The sequence below is a fragment of the Leguminivora glycinivorella genome, chromosome 8, assembly GCF_023078275.1.
Source record: "Leguminivora glycinivorella isolate SPB_JAAS2020 chromosome 8, LegGlyc_1.1, whole genome shotgun sequence".
NCBI classification, from domain to species: domain Eukaryota; kingdom Metazoa; phylum Arthropoda; class Insecta; order Lepidoptera; family Tortricidae; genus Leguminivora; species Leguminivora glycinivorella.
Genome location: NC_062978.1, coordinates 538,213 through 557,970, shown reverse-complemented (window position 1 = coordinate 557,970; position 19,758 = coordinate 538,213). Strand labels below are relative to the sequence as shown.

The 19,758-nt window shown below is 32.9% G+C and overlaps 3 protein-coding genes across 3 annotated transcripts in view; 1 reads left to right on the top strand and 2 right to left on the bottom strand.

Moving 5' to 3' along the window:
* Positions 1-19,758, top strand: part of LOC125228633 (eye-specific diacylglycerol kinase-like) — a 198,533-nt gene that overhangs the window by 72,922 nt on the left and 105,853 nt on the right. The gene's annotated exons all lie outside the window — the stretch shown is intronic.
* Positions 5,562-9,533, bottom strand: LOC125228586. Its single transcript, XM_048133209.1, has 2 exons — positions 5,883-9,533; positions 5,562-5,696 (listed from the first exon to the last, which is right to left on the bottom strand). The coding sequence occupies exon 1, from the start codon at positions 9,208-9,210 to the stop codon at positions 6,415-6,417; it is 2,796 nt and encodes a 931-aa protein (XP_047989166.1). The 5' UTR covers positions 9,211-9,533; the 3' UTR covers positions 5,562-5,696; positions 5,883-6,414.
* LOC125228587 lies at positions 9,541-11,981 on the bottom strand. The gene is made up of 4 exons (XM_048133210.1): positions 11,610-11,981; positions 11,421-11,522; positions 11,016-11,141; positions 9,541-10,907 (listed from the first exon to the last, which is right to left on the bottom strand). Coding segments are annotated over exons 1-4 (597 nt in total). The 5' UTR covers positions 11,612-11,981; the 3' UTR covers positions 9,541-10,540.

Below are 19,758 nucleotides of genomic sequence, written 5' to 3'. Positions count from 1 at the left end.
TAATTGAAGAATTACGTGAAGCAGGCTTGATAAATAATATATAAGTGAATACTCTTACCTTTCTAATCAGTCGAAGTTTGACTTTCAAGTAAAAAATGAATATAGACAAATTCGGACACCATGTTCATAAACGTTTGCGTACTGATGAAATCTCTGAGCTCAAGTACAAAGCTTTGCTTCGAACAGAAGCAGGAAATTTTGATCTAAAAACTGTTAGATTAAAAGGAGTTGTTAAACCATTATCTTCCGATGATGCAGTTAACAAACAGTACGTTGATGAATACATTCAAAACATGTACGAAAAGAAGTATATAGACTCTTTGTTTAACACAATAAATAATCAAATTCACCAACTCGTAACTCAGTTAAAACTGAACTTTTACACGAAGAAGGAGGTAGATGATATTTTAAAAAAAATAAATAATGGCAAAACAACAAATAGTGAACGAGATCCACCGGTCAGCGCGAAGAAATTTTAAGCGACGATCGGTTGTACTAAAAGAAATTGATGATTTATGGCAAGCTGATTTGATAGATTTACAAAAGCTTCATACTGTTAACAGAGGATATAAATATATTTTAGTCGTTATTGACACATTTTCAAAGTATGCATGGTGTACACCTATTAAGTCTAAAACTAAAACAGAAGTCAAAGATGCATTCGAACTAATAATCAAAACATCTAAACGGAGACCTAATAACTTACAAACTGATCTAGGAAAAGAATTCTACAATCATGAATTTGATTTCTATTTAAAATCATTAAACGTAAATCATTACTCAACTTATTCAATTAAAAAGGCATCTATCGTTGAAAGGCTGATAAAGACCATTAAGTTTAAACTCTACAAACATTTCAGTTTAGTTGGTAACTATAAATGGGTTGGTAAGCCATTAGACGATGTAGTAAAATCGTATAATCAGACCGTACATCGCACAACAAAAATGAAACCTATTGATGTAAATGTTGATAATGAAATGCAAGTATTAAAAAATATTAAAAGATCACAAGCCACTTTGTCTTATAAATTGAACAAATTTAATAAAGGAGATTGTGTACGCATTAGTAAGTATAAAAATGCCTTTCACAAAGGTTACACACCTAATTGGTCAACAGAACTTTTCACTATTACTCATGTGAATCGCACTCAACCTGTTACGTATCACGTTCAAGACCAGCATAAAAACACTATACTCGGTACATTTTACGAAGAAGAACTTCTGAAAACCAACCATCCAAACGTTTACCTTGTAGAAAAGGTTATTAAAAAAAAGGGTAGAAAGTTGTATGTTAAATGGTTAGGCCTTGATGATAGCGAAAACAGTTGGATTGATAAAAGTGCCATTGTTTAATGTTATTTATATAATATCCTTTTAATGATAGTGTTATTATCTTACGGGATATGAAAGGGAGAGGACTCTTAAACAGCGCTATTAATAATTTGCCCTTCGAATTACACTTACCTGGTTATAACTATTGTGGTCCGGGAACGAAATTGCGCAAAAGGTTACAAAGAGGTGATAAAGGAATTAATGCGCTAGATAATGCGTGTATGAAACACGACATAGCATATGATAATTATTCTGATTTAGCTGGTAGACATCGTGCTGATTTAGAACTATACGAAATGGCGAAACAAAGAAGAAAGTCGAAAGATGCAGGAGAGGAGAAAAAATTGCTTCATGGTTAGTTAGCAAAGTGATGAAATCGAAAATAAAGGCCGGTGCGGGTATAAAACCTTTTAAACGTTTTGTGTCCAAGATACGCACTGAATTAAAAAAGAAACCAAAAACAAAACGTAATATAATTGATCGAGCTCTTATTGCTGCGACAAAAATTTTCAATACCAATTCCAAGGTACGGGTACCTCGTATTATACCAATTCCAAAAACTGGAGGCTTCTTACCGCTGATACCTATTTTTGCCGGTCTGTCTGCGCTGGGATCATTAGCAGGAGGAGCTGCCGGAATTGCTAAAGCTGTAGGTGATTACAAAGCCGCTAGAAAAAATTTAGCGGAATCAGAGCGACATAACAAGATGATGGAATCTATTGCATTAGGAAAAGGCTTACACATTAAACCATATAAAAATGGCAAAGGATTATGTTTGAAAATTTCAAAAAACTAAATGAGAGGTTACCCAGGCGCGCTCTTTCAAATATTGATATTTTAAAACACTCATCTGATATTCCATATTTTCGAGGAGTTTATATGAGAGACAGTTTACCAAAGAGTCCTAAAAAGTAGAATGTGGAATTGTTAATTTGGACAGTTCTAAAAACAATGGTACACACTGGGTAGCCTATGTAAAAGATAATAATTATTGTGAATATTTTAATAGTTATGGAGACCTTCCACCTCCGCTAGAATTAAAGAGGTATTTAAAAAAATATGATATTTACTATAATTATGACACGTACCAAAAGTTTAACACTGTCAATTGTGGTCATTTATGTCTAAAATACTTAAAACAATATTGGTATAACCGTTTAAATATCATCGCACAATAAACAGTTTATCATTCTCACAATGTCTTTCACTTTGTCTATAACTGGAACATCTTCCACTCTGTTAACAAACTATTCACCAGCTCTTCAACTGGATGGTGAATATGAGTGTGGGCTATTGTATATGTCAACTTTTAATTCTATACCCAACATAGACAACAGAAATAATAAGTTATATTATGGTAAAAACAAAGTAATTAAAATTCCTGAAGGATCATATGAACTTCAAGATATTGACGATTACCTTAAAGAACATATTGAAGGATGCTCTTTTGCATTAACATGCAATAATAATACCTTAAAAACATCTATTTTATGCTCTGAAAATATTCATTTCAACAAAGAAGGCTCTATCGGTAATTTACTTGGCTTCGGTTCAGAATCCATTCAAGCTAATATATTAACCGAATCCCCTTATCCTGTTTCCATTCTGTCGACAACTATAGTACGCATTGAATGTGACATAGTGAGCGGTTCATTTGTTAACGGAAAACCTAGTCATATAATTCACGAGTTTGTACCAAATGTGGCACCTGGTTATCGGATTATAGAAACACCAAAAAACGTTATTTATTTCCCTGTAACCCAAAACAGCTTAAATACAATTACGATAAGAATTTTAGACGTTAAAAATAATCTAGTTAATTTACGAGGTGAAGAAATTCAGATATACTTACATCTAAGGAAAAAATGATAGACTTCAATAAAACTTCAATCTCTCTTAAAAAAACTATCAGTACTCATCCTGCAATCATAAAAAGAAGACCTAAAGTGAAACTTACGAAACAAAATAAGCAATTCCTCCAAAGCTTACGGCTATTAAAATGAGTATATTAAACTTAACAGAACCTTTTGTCTTTGATAATTCTATCGAGAGCTTTGAATATCATTCATATAAGCCGTACGTAACAAGTTTTAATTTCAACGATGAAATACGTATACCTATAAACCAACAAGATCTTTATGTACTACCATCAGCAAGTTCTTTATACATAGAAGGTACTATAACCGCATTCAATAGAGAAACAAAAGCCGAGGTAAAAAGTGTTCTTTTTACAAACAACCCCATACTTCATCTATTTCAAGATATTCGATATGAATTAAATGGAATCGAAATTGACAAAATTAAAAACGCAGGAGTTACAACAACTATGAAATCTCTTGTATCTATGAATGAACTGGAAGCATCTATGTCTAAGTTATGGGGATTTGATGTCAAAGGCATAAAAAACACGCAAGGTTCATTTTCCGTGTCTGTACCCTTAAACAAGATTCTCGGGTTTGCTGAGGATTACAACAAAATCATAATTAATTGCAAGCATGAACTCATTATTTTAAGATCCAATACTAATTTGAATAGCGTTAAACTAAATGCGAATGAATATATAGACAATATTACTATATCTAAAATAGTATGGCGCATGCCTCATGTTAAAGTGTCTGATCGAGAAAGATTAAACTTACTCAAATGTTTGGAAAGTGATCGTGCCATTCAGATAGCATTTAGGACTTGGGATTTATATGAATATCCGCTCTTGCCTGAGACGTCAAAACATTCTTGGTCTATCAAAACTTCATCTCAAATTGAAAAGCCGCGTTATATTATAATTGGTTTGAAAACGGGACGAAAAAATGACGCTAATAAAGACATAACACATTTTGATCACTGTAATTTGAGAGATGTTAAAGTTTTTTTGAATTCAGTCTACTTTCCGTACGAAAGTTTTGATGTTAGTTTTTCGGGTGGAAAGTTTGCTATATTATACGAGCAGTATGCGAAATTTCAGCAGTCTTATTATAACCGTCTACAAGCGCCGTTGTTAAGTCCTCAAGACTTTAAAGATATAGCTCCTTTATTTGTTATCAACTGTTCTCGTCAAAACGAAACCTTAAAAACCGGATCGGTAGATGTGAGAGTTGAATTGGATTGTGAATCTGATATACCAAAGAACACTGCAGCTTACTGTCTGATTTTAAATGATAGTATATTTGAATATAAGCCCTTAAGTAATATTACGAAAAAAGTATCGTAATGCAGCATATATTTGTAGACCTTCAAGGATTTAAAACAAAAGAAAATGAATTTATTGTCAAAGAATTTGCATACAGCACGCTAGAATACACTCAAGTTTTCTTAATAAAACCCCCTTTTCGTTTTTCTAAATTGGCGGAAAGTGAAAAGAGGCAGACAAGATGGATTGAAAAACATTTAGGTATTTTATGGCACGAAGGTTATGTTGATTATAGAGAATTTAGAAGACTTATTGATAACCATATAAAAGATAAGACAATCTACGTTAAAGGTTTGGAAAAAGTTCAATGGATTAAAGATTTATATCCAAAATGCACTATTTTAGATTTGGGTGAAAAAGATGTGCCTAATTTAAAAGAACTGTATAAAAAATATTGTACTAATGAATGTATTTTTAACTGTGTGTATCATAAAAAATCTTGTGCATTAAAAAATGTTTTATGTATAAAAAAATGGTATTTAGACAATCGACAAATCTAATTTTAATTTGTATTCAAAATGTGTTTCTTAAAATAAATGTTTGTTATTAATTATATTAGTTTTTTTTATACCATTCTATATAACTACTGATAACTACCTAATAAGTTTTTTATAGTAAATGTTATATTTTTAATTTTTAGCTTAGATTTTACATAATTTGCATAAGAAAAACTTATTAGTTAGTATGGATATAAATAAAACGACAACTTACTCATATAATATTTATTACTTATATAATATTTAAAATACAACTTTAATAACTAGTACTGTATCCACAAATTTTTTTGAAATTTTATTTATTAAAGCCTCTGTGCTGTCAATAATTTCATCAAAATTATCGCCTGCAACATACTGCGCGCTCAGTAATACATTTTCGTTCTGTTCATCGTTTTGATCCCTTACATCCTCTGTTATGTTGATTATTTGAATTTTGATCAGTTTATTGCCTTTGATCTCATGATTATTTATCACAAAAGATGGTGGGTGTCCTTGAGTCCTTTTCACTACTTTATTATGAATGTTAACTTTATTACGTTTCTTGGCTTTAGGGTTTTCGATGTTCTTTTTAATTTTTTTATATAAGTCGCTATCGTCAAATTCTTGTGGTAGCTCAAACTCTTGTGCATATTGCGAAAATGGAATTGGGATGTCTTCGCTGTCTGCCATTTTTTGAAAACCTAAGACAAAACGAAAAATTATATAATATTGATAAATCAGATTACACAACGAACAAAAATGTATATAACCACAAATAAATTAATTTTAATGTTTATTTGATTTGTAAAATATAATATATAATTTTAATATATATATAATATATATATATATAATTTTAATAAGTAGTTAGTTAAAAAACAACTTACCAGGTCTATGTCTGCGAGTGGATAATAAAGACGCGTTGATGCTATTCGAATGTAACCAATTAAAAATTACTTTGCGCTTATAAAGGTTAGCTATTGTTTGTTCAGCAAAATATAAATGCGCAATCCTGTTATATGATAGCTTTAACTTTACACGTGTGTATGTCTTTACCTAAACAAGTCACAACTTGTTTTATGAACACGTTTATGAATAAACTATCTATAGAAATGTTTAAGGTAAATTAAAATGAAAACAAGAAAATAATAAGATAATATATTTATTTATCATAAGACATCACTGAATAATATTGTTAAAATAAAAACACAATAAGTATAATAAGTAGAAGAAAGATTTATTTTTAGGACATATAATTGAATTAGTTATTATCTTCAACTTATATTTATAGTTTTTAATAGATTTATAAAATTAATATCAAAATGTTGTTTCAATTATATGTGCTATTCAATTTACTAATGACCTCTGACTGCATATAGTACAATTTATTTTATACAAAACATGACAATTGATTACAAATTAAACATTAAGTATTGAGGTATGCCCCCAAGCTTTCGTCACTATTTGGTTGTCAGATATCATACGCTTATCATCATTAGCTGAAAGGGCGACTTTATTTACACTTTGGGTAAATATATTGTGCTTAATCGACTTAAATAATATGTTTCTTCTTTTTATTTCATCTCCTTGAAATAATGATTTCACGTAATGAGAAAACTCAAATTTGCATACTACAGGTTCTCTCACACCCTTAGCTTTTTTAATAATTTTATCAACTGTTTTGATAGAATACACTTTAGAACGAAGTCCAACATACTCTTTAATCATTTTTCCTTTCATTTCATCCTTAAAAAGTCCTGGCACTTTTTTATTTTGAACAGGTAATAAAAATTTATTATCAATATCGTAACAACTAGTATCGAAATATGTTAAAAAATGCATTCTTAAATCTTTAAAAAAGTCTTTTGTTTGTATATAATAAACAAAACTATCTGTATCCGTGTAACACATTTGTAGACGAGTATCATAAAAACGTTTAAATACTGAATAATGAAAATCATACATATGACTTTTAGATAACTCTAGTACAGCGAAACCAATGTAGATCGGTTTATCTAAAATTATTAGATCTGGTTTCAATTGAACTGCCACCAAATTTTCAGTAAAAACTGATACACTGTGAAAATTTGGCCTTGCAATTAATCTGTCAGCGGTGATTTTCTTTTTTGTTGTGTTATCATTGTCTGTCCACTGATTAACTAAGCGCACATCAACCCTTTTCTCAGTATTTTCTAAAGTTTTACCAAATATACTGTTATTCATCAATTTACAAAAATCTTGTTCAAAGACAGACGTTGCCTCTTGACGTAGCCTTGTATTCATATCAATATATTGTTTTAAGTAAGGGGACTGTTTGAACGTAATTACTCTATGTACTTTTTTTAATTTTAAACCATGTTTAAGACACGTTTTCAAATGTACATAATGAATCACATACAAATATTTGTCATATAGATTAGGTACCAGTTTATAATGCGTCCCACCTGGTGGAACACATTTTTCGGGACAAAATGGTAAATCATTATGTTTATCATGTAAATCATTGGGGTAAATAATATCAACTTCTAGAATGAAACCATAATCCGAGTCATCAGGGATTTGAGTGATATTTAAAGCACTTATTTCATTGGTTTCTAGAAACCTAAAGTCTGATAGGGGCATATACTGACACATGCTGTAACCATATAAATTATTACAGTCGATATAAATTAGGTATGAGTCTATCTGGGATGAGTCATAGTGAGGTAAGTATATGTTATTAGCCTTTGCATATCGTAGAGAGGTCATACAGACTCCCCCTCTTATTCCAGATTGGATCATCTTAAGCATGTTAAAGTCATCTATAAGCTCTAATTCAATACCAGTTTTCAGAAGCATGGCATCAAATGATAAGCTAGGTGTAGTTAAATAAAAAGCAGGATCCAAGTCATAGTGTTGTTTGCAAGTAGCGCGAAACTTTTCAAAAATATCGGTTAGCAGAAGAACATCCGTTTGCAAATATAGGTCTGTATATTCACCTAAATTTTGAATTTTAAACTGTTGCCATACTTTTTGCGCATGATTATAATCTTTTACAGAAATGTTCTCATCAGTGAGCGAATTATGAAAACAGTCAATACTTGGCAGGTATTTTTCTTCAAAACATTGCCATTTATTCATATACTCATAGGGAAACACACCTTTTCGTGTAAGTAATTCAAACTCCTCATCATTACAAAAATATTTATGTAAATGAACAAAGTCAGATTTCTGCATAGTTGTAGTTAGTTTTTCTAAACTTGTATCTAAAAATTTGAAAGAATCTACAAAACGAAGCTGAAAATACTCATTCTCGATAGGGATAAATTTAGTAAAAGAAATATAGTTTTCTTTGGTTTTAGGTATAACTTTGACGTTTCCAGGTGCCTCCCCCAATTTTTTGATAAATAGATGGCAATCATAACCAGACAGATTGTGAAAAAAAATAGGTACGAAACAAGGACGTTTATATTGTAAGTTACATATATTATGTGCCGCTCCCCGATATCTTCCTGTAATGTGACAGTGATCTCGAACCCGATCAGAAAATAGAAAATGGTTACAAATATGACAACGTTTAGCGTTCAAAAAGTTTTGGTCGTCATTCTCATTACATATTATTGGGGTATTTTTGTTCACAATTTTATAAATTTTAGCAACATCTTTGTAGATTGCCTCAATAAATTTATCGACGCAATCAGTACCGCGATAAGAGAAATAACGATTATGACTCGGATCTGCGTTACAAACAATATGATACCCAAAGGCAGCTGGTATATGATGATGCAAAGTTGTAGTGTTAGGGGTAAGACTATCACTAGTATCAGTATCAGAGTCACTAGTTTCAGTTGGTTGTAGTAACGATTCAAAATCTGCATATATAACGAATGGAACATTCTGTTTACGATCGAAATGTTTAAATTTAATTACTGTCCCCTTTTCTGGTAAAACGGTAACTATTCCAGTACACAAGTGATTTGCGAGTTCTTCCTGCGTGAGAAAAAATAACAGACAGGTTTCGCAAAAGTATATCTTACTATTATGCTTTGTTACTTGTCTGCGCACAAGACGACTCAAGTCTTTAATTAGAACATAATGTGGTGGGTGACTACCATCGTCTATTAAAAGTAGGTTTATATTTTTTCTACATTTCTGATTACTAGATACTTTAGACTTGTAAAGGGGGCCCACAACAATTTTATTATTTTTCAAACCAAAAATCGTCAATGAAATCATAGGGTTATTTTTTTCGAATATTCTTATGTCATCAAATGTGACTGGAAAAGAAATTTGAGAAATATTCAAAACGTCTCGAAAATTAGGATAAGATGATACTCTTTCAGGGTGTTTTGTAGAAGGATGCAAAGCCGCTGTTACACACCATAAAAAACAGCATTGATCGTTGTTTTGTATATTTATACATGCTTTTTTGTTTTTTATGAACTTTGGCAGGTCAACATAGCTTGAACCTCGTAATGGTTGATACTTGTTAATGTTGATCTCTAAATGAGAGTTACTAACAAAAGCCCATCCACTATCACGGTCTTGAAATTCCTCAAATTTTTCTTTAGACAGTTAACAACTTCGCAAAACAGTGACTCAAAATCATAACTTAAGTATAAAATTTTATTTTTAGTTCCAAATGATTTTATTGATTGACTATTATCTTTGAACATTAAAAACAATCCAAAGAGCTCGAAATTTACTTTTACGCACGTATGTTTCGTAAGTGAATTATCTAAAAGCCGTTTTATTTTGTTTCGAATAGAGTTCATAAACGCATCGACAGACGCCAGACTTTGGTCGTTGGTTGCTGATATACGATAAGTGGCAATGCGCATCCGAAATGCAGACTCTACTACTTCAACACCATCATTAAGTAATTTGTTAGAACATACAGTTGTTTTATGTGCAGTGCTTCGAAGATGACCTGTCCATTTATTTTTGTCTACAGATGAACTACACGGTACACAGAAAGGCATAATGAATTATGTTAATGCAAAAGATGTAGCTAAACTCACTAGGCTATTTTGAAACCGTAATTTGTCAAACACTAATTTAATACATCTATTTACTATTAGCATACGTTGTATTAATCAAAACAGTTGACTCGACTGACTTCTCATTAAGAATGCAATGAATTGTTAACACTATGCAAAGTATGGTAGTATAAGTCTATAAATATAAATCAAATAAAGTCGCAGTATTAAATTATCGCATTCGAAAATATTCTTTAAATTTAACAGAAAGTAACCTTTTATCTTACAAAAATTAATTTCTGTATTTATTCATTAAAACTTTTTCGCACATAAAATATTGAAAACCTATAATATTTAAGTATCTATTTTTGTACACAAACTATTTATATAAGCGTACGATAATATCGTACGCTATACGAATATATTATATTCTTAATGCAAAAACCATATTCGAGATTTAGTTATAGACGTAGGTATCTACCTTTGCTATTAACTATAACTTGATTTTGTCAACAACTTTGAATAAAAAATAACAAAATTTTGTTTAAATAGAATTCTCTTACTGTGGGAGATTTGAAAATATTCAACTAATTTTTTTTATAATTATTATAATAAACAGGTTCACATTCTCCAAAAATATTAAAGGCTTGACCTAAGAACGTTTGTATTTGATTCCACTCGGAGGAATTCTCTTGACATTGCAATTTAACCGACGCTAATGCTTTTTTATAACGTTCTTCAGGCTCAGATTTTTGGTAATCATTAATGTTATACACTTTTAAATCAATGAAAAAATTACCGTCTGTTATCGTAGTGCGTCGACTAGAACCTGTCGATACGCGGCTGGTAAACGATGATGTTGTCTTGACGGTTTTCGAACTGCCCTCGCTGGTGATCTTCTCTTCTTCTCTTATGATTTTGAAGATATCGGTTTCAGGCGATTTTTTGGAAGAACTGAAAAATAAAACAGAATTACAATATTTCAAGCAAATACATTATGTTATAGTTGCACAATCACAATAAAGTAATTTAATTTTAAAAACAACTAAAAATAAGTAGTACCTAGAGCCAACATTCTTATTTTCACTGGTTGACGTTCGTGCTTTTTTGGTTGTTTTTTTCTTTTGCGCGCAAGGTGTTGGTGAGGATGAATGTAGTACCCGTCGATTTTCTGTTTCAACTTCGGACCTTAAATAAGAAAAACAATATTAAATATATGTCAATTAATAATAATTATGTTGACACAAAACTAAACCAAGTTCATAGTTATGACTGACAACGTTATAAATAGATGAGAATAAGATAACTGAGAAATAAATTAACGTGATAAACACACAGATATGCCTTACCAGGATTAAATCCTGTAACCTCAAGCTTAGAAAATAGAGTCACTAACGACTAGACTAGCAGGAACTGTTAAATATAACTCTAAGGATTATTTTAATTAATATAAAATAAATGAATTACCTTGCGGCTGAGGATGATTTCCTTTTCTTGATATTCTTTGTAGCAATCTTCTTCGGTTCAGGTGAGGGCGTGCGCGTGTATACTGAACATTCGGAGTCAGACCTTCAAAAAAGAATAAAAATATACCAACAATACTTAAATCAAAGTTTTAAAGAGATTCGATATATAGGGTTATAAATACTTACTAACATTTTAAATGAAGTTGAAAGTTGCAGATTCCTCACTTAACAAAAATAACGAGCAGCTTCACGTCGCAATACAGAATAGTAAAGAAATTGTTGCATAAAAACGCATTATTTTATAGTGAAATATTTGATGAGTTGATATTAAATCGAAACATAAATATATGACTAAAGAACCAAGTTCTGACATTCAACTTTAGATCTAAATATTATAAATTTAAATAAATATTATCGTTTTTATAAATTGAAGCACATAATTTATATTCAAAGTATATTACCACTTGTATTTCACAAAGCGCCGACAAAGTATCGAATTAACAAATAATACCGCAAGTCTTGCAACACGTGTAAATATGACCGCTACCACGAGTACTTACCGATTAAGTTCAAAATGTTTTTTATTTTTTATTTCAGTATATATATATATATATATATATATATATATATGACAAATACCATCAACACTATCGTTTTTCGTTAGTTCGGGTGCTACCTACGTAAGTATTAAACATTTTTGAAAGAAGAAAGAAAGTAAGAAAATAAAGACATTAATTGCAGCCAAATAAAATATACAATATGAGGCTTACATACTAAACAGTACAAAATCAGTTACATTGGGTTTGGTTTGTGGTTGCAAAAGGACACCACTCGACATATGCTCTGACACTGATGGTGGCACAGCGCTGGTCTTCCGTGGAGCCTTGGGTCGGGCGATAGTGCAATACAATAATTATTATACAATTAAAGGCACAGAGTAATTAAGAAAGTCAGTGACACACTATACAAGGACAAGACTACTTATAATATTTTTGAACATTTATGGAAAACAACTTAAAAACAAACCTTCTTCAATGCATATAATATGTATTAACATATTATATGCATTAATTATTTACACTAAATTATTATAAAATCATTAAAGAACAACAATGTTTCATACAATAAAACACAACTCACCTTTATAGAATGTTGGTTAAATAATATCATGGTATAGGACAATAAACACAGCGTCATCATTTTCAGTAAGTAACATGCAATTCTCATATCAGCGACATTGTTGATTGAAATAAAATACCTCGACACATTGTGATTAACACAACAGAAGCGTCATTTCGAATAATAGTTGTTGATATGCAGAAAAAAATTATTACTATTATATATATATATAAATGTAATTAACTTAAATTCAATACACTATTCTTTTCAATAGACTTATTTGTCAAAATAATTTGAATTTGCGATAGTGAAAAGCAAAAAGGTTCGCGTCTTTCCTGTAGATCATTTCAAAAATAAGGGTTTAAATCCTATCTTTTATTTAATCAGTCTGTATTACCATTACTTTTCATTCATTAAGCTTATCAGTATTATGTTCATAAACTTAGATGCGTATATGACTTAGGTAGAAACAGTAACCAATCTCTTATTTTATTCTTTAATCGGATTATTACATATCAACATATCGGACTCGACTACCTGTTATCGCATGTTCCGTCACTTGTTTATTTATATATTATATCCAAAGTATGACAAAGACAAAGCATAGCAGGTTCGACTATTTACGTTTCATAAACAATTTAGAGTATTAATACATACGTACTTTGTTAGTCTTACGATCATATGTATGTATGTAACTATAGACTTAAATAAAAATTATGCTTTATTTTCAGTGGATAACATTGTTTTTTGATTTAACCTTACTTTAAGTTTTGTTGGTTTTACATTATGAACTAAGTTTACATGAAGATAAAATTACATAAATGTATTTTGAACTTGAATACGATCGGACTATGGTTGAAATCGGTACTAGTAAAGGCAAATTACGTTAAATCTCGTAACACCAACGTCACATTTAACAACCAATCACATTGTCAGGTCTACATCGCGCTATTGAAGTTTTTTGTATTCGTTTGTATATATACAATTTACAATGAAAGGCATGTCGGAGTGACTGTGGCTATACCGACCGATAGTCTCAGGTACTCTTACCTCTTCGATGTTGCGAGGCATGGCCAACCTTGTGACATTGACTTGGTAACGCGGTGGCGTGTGCAACATACTTGGTTCTAATAACCCTACCTTGGGCAGGGTATGTATGCATGACACACTACAACGTGATGACGGTTAAACACATACGTGATGACGTATACAGCGATAAATTCCTGTCTCATGGTAGGTGCTGTATTACACGGGTGATCCATGTTGCTAGACGGTCGTAGTAACGTTGGAGATCCCATCCATACTCTAACATTACAGTCTCTGGCCAAGTCTGTGTTGTGAGAGTGTGAAAAACACCGTAATAAACCTAGCCCGGCAAACCTCTACCCGATGCAAATCTGGGCTATGATGGTGCGTTACGAGATCTGGTTCTCAAATAGAACAAGATCTGGTGGGTGCAATGCTAGCAGTACCCGTTGTGTTAAGCCTTTTGCATTTTTTTATCGTAACATAAAATCAACCCTCACTTAACATAATATTTTGGATTTAGCTGAATACAACGTTAACGGCTACGTATCGAGAAAATCCAAATGCATCTCGGTGTTCTACCCCAATGATACGACTACGTATAGGGAAACGGGTTCTACCCCACTGATACGAGCTATATATTGGGGGTTTCTGGACCACGACTGCGACAGCGAGCGAAGCGAAGCTGGAGCATTAGGAGTGGGGCAGAACTCCCAATATATAGCTACTGTCATAATTAAAGTCGGATCGGGCCGTTAGTCACTGCACCTAACTAGTTGACCTCGCTGCGTCAGATCGTGGTGTTTTACTTATACTTTAACAAGGATTACTATATTTACTATAGCAGCGCTAATCTCGTTGCCCATAACATTGTGTTCACATTATCCGATCCGATATCGGACGTAGGGCCGATATCCCATACAAATAAGCGGCAATCTTTGATTTTTGCTTTTGAAATACTTGCGTCATCCTATATCGGATCGGATAATGTGAAAACGCACTAAGGCTATGGTTGCCATCCATACGAGTTTCCGAGGATTAGGTCTTAGTTTAGAGGGCATCTAGGAAAGTGTCCGGGTGGGGTTTCATTTGTACCTAGTCTAAAGTTTAAAAATTAAAAGTACGTATTTTTATTTATAGGTAATTTACATTTTCAACAGTTTTTTATTACACTAAGTTTAAAAAACTTTTTGACATGTTCGGGTTTTGGGTCCTAAAATTCTGTATTTTCGTGGTGTCCGGCTGGTTTCTAGGTACATCAGATGGGTCAATCCGCAGCAAGAGTAACATGAGTCACGATTTTGTGGCATGTTCCATTTGGTCACGACGCAATTTCAAGTGATAATCTATGTCTAAATAAGTGTTACTTTCCCGATATACATATGCATAGATCTTTTATTTTGCAGCTGTAGTTCAAATAAACACGCAATGAAGTCGTGACTCACGTTACTTTTGCGTGGATTCACTCAGATGGCGACCCTACATAAGGTCGATTAGGCTGTTGCGGGCACAGGTATCAAACTGACCTCGCCTCCTCATTTGTTGTTGTTGACGTGAAGCCGAAACCGGTTATGTATCTATTACCACGTGATGCGTATTATTATGTATTTATTACGTTTTTGCTTGTATATAGAATAATCGATGGAATCAGGCGTTACTTTGCGGAAATCCATTTTAATCGTAAACTAGAACATTACTCGCGGTCCTGGGTTCGAATCACGGTAATTAAGGGCATTTATTTGTGTGATGAGCACAGATATTTGTTCCTGAGTCATGGATGTTTTCTATGTATATAAGTATGTATTTATCTATTTAAGTATGTATTGGGTTGGTAAGAAAGTAATGAGCGAATCATAACCAATATTGTAATTTTTATTTAATTTATTATTTTAATCATTTATCAAAAATATAACGGCCTTCGTTATCTACTACTTGTCTCCATCGTTCTGGTAAAGAATGAATAGCATTGGCGAAGAAGTTCTTAGGTTTAGATTCAAAAAACTCAGCTATGTACTGTCGTAGATGGGCTTGATCATCGAACTTTTTTTCATTCAAGGCATTGCTTAGCGATCTGAACAATGCGTAATCCGTAGGTGCCAAGTCTGGAGAGTACGGTGGATGAGGTATCACTTTCCAACCTAGCTCCAATAGCTTTAGCCGAGTCACTTTTGCAATGTGTGGGCGAGCATTGTCGTGTAAGAAAAAAACTTTAGCATGCTGTGGACGATTCTGACAGATTTTTTGGTTTAAATTTTCAAGCTGATTACAGTATACTGATACGGTAACAGTCATTCCACTTGGTAGGAGTTCCCAGGGAATAATACCATGAATATCCCACCAAACGGACAGCATAACTTTTTTCGGGTGAGGCTCTGTTTTTGGTGCCTCTATTCCTTTTTCGTTTGGAGCTAGCCACTGACGTTTGCGTGTGTGATTTATATATAAGACCCATTTTTCATCTCCAGTGATAAGATGGTCCAACCAGTTGAATGTGCGGCGAAAAGACAGAAGTTGTATGCAGATATCGGCACGGCGGTTTAGTTGATCTCTATCAAGTTCGTGCGGTATCCAAACACTGTATTTGTAGTTTTTTCCCAACTCGTGTAAATGTGTTTCTATGGTGACATGAGAGCAGCCTAACTCGGTAGCAAGAGTACGACTCGTTAGCCTCGGATCTCCTTCAATTAAGGTTTTTAATTTGGCTACATCAATCTTCACCGGTCGACCAGACTTAGGTTGATCTGATAATTAAAAGTCGCCACTACGAAACCGCTGGAACCATCGTTTCGCCGTGGCCTCAGACACAACTTCAGGAGCAACACGCTGACATATATTACGCACTGCTTCGGCGGCTGAATGGCCAGACTGAAATTCATATAGTAAGCAATGCCTTACATGCACTTTTAATTCATCCATTTTCTTCCTTATATTAGCTCGGCGACAGCTAGTGAATGACTGACGAGAAACTGTGCGACTCGCCCTTTATATACTTTCGACCATAGAAGATTCTAGATCTCTCTCAAAAATGTTATGTGGAATTCAATCGATCGCTCATTACTTTCTTACCAACCCTATATCGTCGCTTAGCACTCATAGTACAAGCTTTGCTTAGTTTGGGGCTAAGTTGGTCTGTGTAAGGTGTCCCCAATATTTATTATTTATTATATTTATTACTTTGCTAATGTTGACGTTTGCGAAGTTTGCGGAACTTCGGACCGTCAACATCAGCTCCTGAGGATGCCTCGTAGAGAGGCGAAACATGTGTCGAGTTTTGTATTTTTGGTGGTGGGTTGTTATATTTATTTGCGTATTTATTTTTATTTTTGCGGTGGGAGGGTGGGAAAATTAATTGCATGTAAAAAATACGCAAGTAAGTATAGCGGGTTAACACTGATTGACTTGCACGTTATCAATTTGCGGATTAGCAAAGCAATGTTCTAGTTTATGATTATATATGTCGGTTGTGAATAAATAAATATTATAGAGTATTTAGTAAATACTCACTATTACAAACCTAGAGTTTACCGTGCCGTGTAACTTAGTCAATTTAATATAAGAGTGCCCCTATAATATTTATTTATTCACAACCGACATATATAATCATAAACTAGAACATTGCTTTGCTAATCCGCGAATTGATAACGTGCAAGTCAATAGTGTTGCTATACTTACTTGTATTTTTTAGTGAGTATTCCCACCCTACTAGGGCTTCCATTCCGTAATTAATTACAAACGTAATTTCTTAATAAATAAATGTATAGTAAATACAATTTACTGGTACAGTCGACTACAAAGAGATAGAGATGTTCCACTTTTTCACATCATTGCATTGTAATAAGGTGAAAAAATGGATACATCTCTTTGTACTCGACTGTACCTATGTCAACATTAAATTTAGTTTAATTGAACTACAATGTTAAAGTATATCAGTTAAATAAACTTTTTTTTGTAGGTTATACTTATAATCGTTTGCTAACAAAGGCTGCCTGTCATATTTGTTTACATTCATTTAAGGCGTGTCATTTTTTCTTGTCCAAGTGTAATCATTTGTATTCCGTTCGTACCTTATTTTGAAACAGCCACTTTATTTACCTACTTACTGTTTTTATTCAATGTAAACCAAGAATAATTTATGTAAGACTATTATTATAGCTTTTGCCCGCGGCTTCGTTCGCGTTAAATTCGAAAATTGCGGGATGGTTAGAAAGAGACAAATAGTAGCCTATGTCACTTCCATCCCTTCAACTATCTCCACTTAAAAAATCACGTCAATTCGTTGCCCCGTTTTGCCGTGAAAGACGGACAAACAAACAGACACACACACTTTCCCATTTATAATATTAGTATGAATTAGTATGAATTTCCAATCTTCATACTAAGAATCATACCTCGATTTTAGGCGCCACCTATTAAATACAATCGTAACTACACTGATGATGCCTATAAATTGATTTATTTTTTCAAAATGTGTATTGACGTGATTTAATGTATATTAAAATAAAGAAGCGTGTCATTTGTTTTTATAAAAAATGAAGACGCAAAAATATTTGGGGAAAATATGATTTTGGCCACTTCTAGGCTGCGAAACAGCACCATCTAGTTTTAAAAGCCTACATTTCAAAGATCGTCCTTGATGTAAACTGAACCATATTACATTTCATAGATTTAGAATTATTAAACTAGATTGTTTAGTTACGTCCACATGAGAGGTAATTGTTTGGGCTGGTTTTGTATGGGCTACCAGTCAATTTTCAAAGTTATTACCAAATCTACTAATACCCATTTGAACATATTTTTTAATTATACATATCTTTGATTTACTGGCATCAAAATAATTACATTATAATTATTTCCAAATTTTTTGAAATATATCGAAACCCTAGATTGTATTATAAATCGTCCTTTATGTAAACTAAACACTTTATTACGCCAACAAACAAGAAATAATCTGTATATCCTTCAAACACCCTTCAAACCTTTGAATTGCTAGTGAAAAACACCGAGGTATCAATATAAAATCCACTAATATTATATATGGAAAAGTGTGTGTCTGTTTGTTGGTCCGTCTTTCACGGCAAAACGGCAATTTCGCGAGAAGAATCAACTTCAAGAAGAAGGTAAATTTTATGTTTTTCCTACTCAGATGACGAGCCCTTTCGATCTAGGATAAAAAACGGTCCCAAAATTTTCATTTTGCATACCTACTTTCCACTTTGTAACCGCTGTACAAAGTATTTAAAAATAATAAGTGGAAAGTACGGAACCCTAAAAACTATTCGGGACGCTTTTTTCCACCTAGTAGGATAGAAAGGACTCGTGATTCTGAGTGGGAAAAACATTAAATTTACTTATTTTGGAAAAAAACGTTTTTAAATCTTTTTTCGCGAAAATGCCCAAAAAGACCGACGAATTGACGTGATTTTTTGATATTTGAAGGGATGGAGAGTGACATAGGCATTTTTTTGTCTTATTCCAACCTCCCCTTCCCTAAAATGGGGATGGAAGTTTGTATGGAGTAGAGATGCAACGAATAGTTGTTTGGCCGGATAGTCGGATACCGAATATTCAGAAGACCATCAGCCGAATATTCAGTATCTAGCCCCGAATAATCGGGGAGTGAATTTTACCTACAATACCTACAATTTGGAGCAGAGCTCATCGTGCGGTTTTGACTTGTTTCGTAGTGACTTCGCGCGGAGTCCTTTTTGTTAAATGTTTATTGTTTTTATAATCGGGCTATGATTATAAGTATTATAACCGTAACTGCTTTTTTTACGTTTAATTTGTTTACTCCAAAATCATTCAATCAAAAATAGCACATCCGGTATCCGGCCAAGTTTCATACTATCCGGTATCCGGCCGAATATGAAAATAAGGGCCGAATGGCCGGATTCGAATAGATTACGAATATTCGCTTTGCATCTAGTATGGACCGTATTCCGCAAACGAGGCCCACTGACGTAGTCATATAAATATATTATGATCTATAAGATGCACGCTTACCTCGAGAGATGTACAAAAATAAAGTTCGCAGATCAAAGGTAAGATCTCTGGAGGTTACGTATGCTTTATAAAGGCTTTGATGTCGAGTAACAAGCCTACACTAGGAATGGAACCTGGAGCTTCATTCGACTTGCTTAAAACTGACGTTTCACGTTGATTCTCGATGTGGACAAAATCGCAAGTTGTCGAAT

Bases quoted from the DNA above. Each gene is read 5' to 3' on its own strand.
- LOC125228586 (XM_048133209.1), bottom strand. From the start codon at position 9,210: ATGATTTCATTGACGATTTTTGGTTTGAAAAATAATAAAATTGTTGTG.
- LOC125228587 (XM_048133210.1), bottom strand. The intron at 11,142-11,420 runs GTAATTCATTTA...TTCTTATTTAAG, and splicing joins AAATCATCCTCAGCCGCAAG to GTCCGAAGTTGAAACAGAAA. The intron at 10,908-11,015 runs GTACTACTTATT...TTTATTTTTCAG, and splicing joins AATAAGAATGTTGGCTCTAG to TTCTTCCAAAAAATCGCCTG.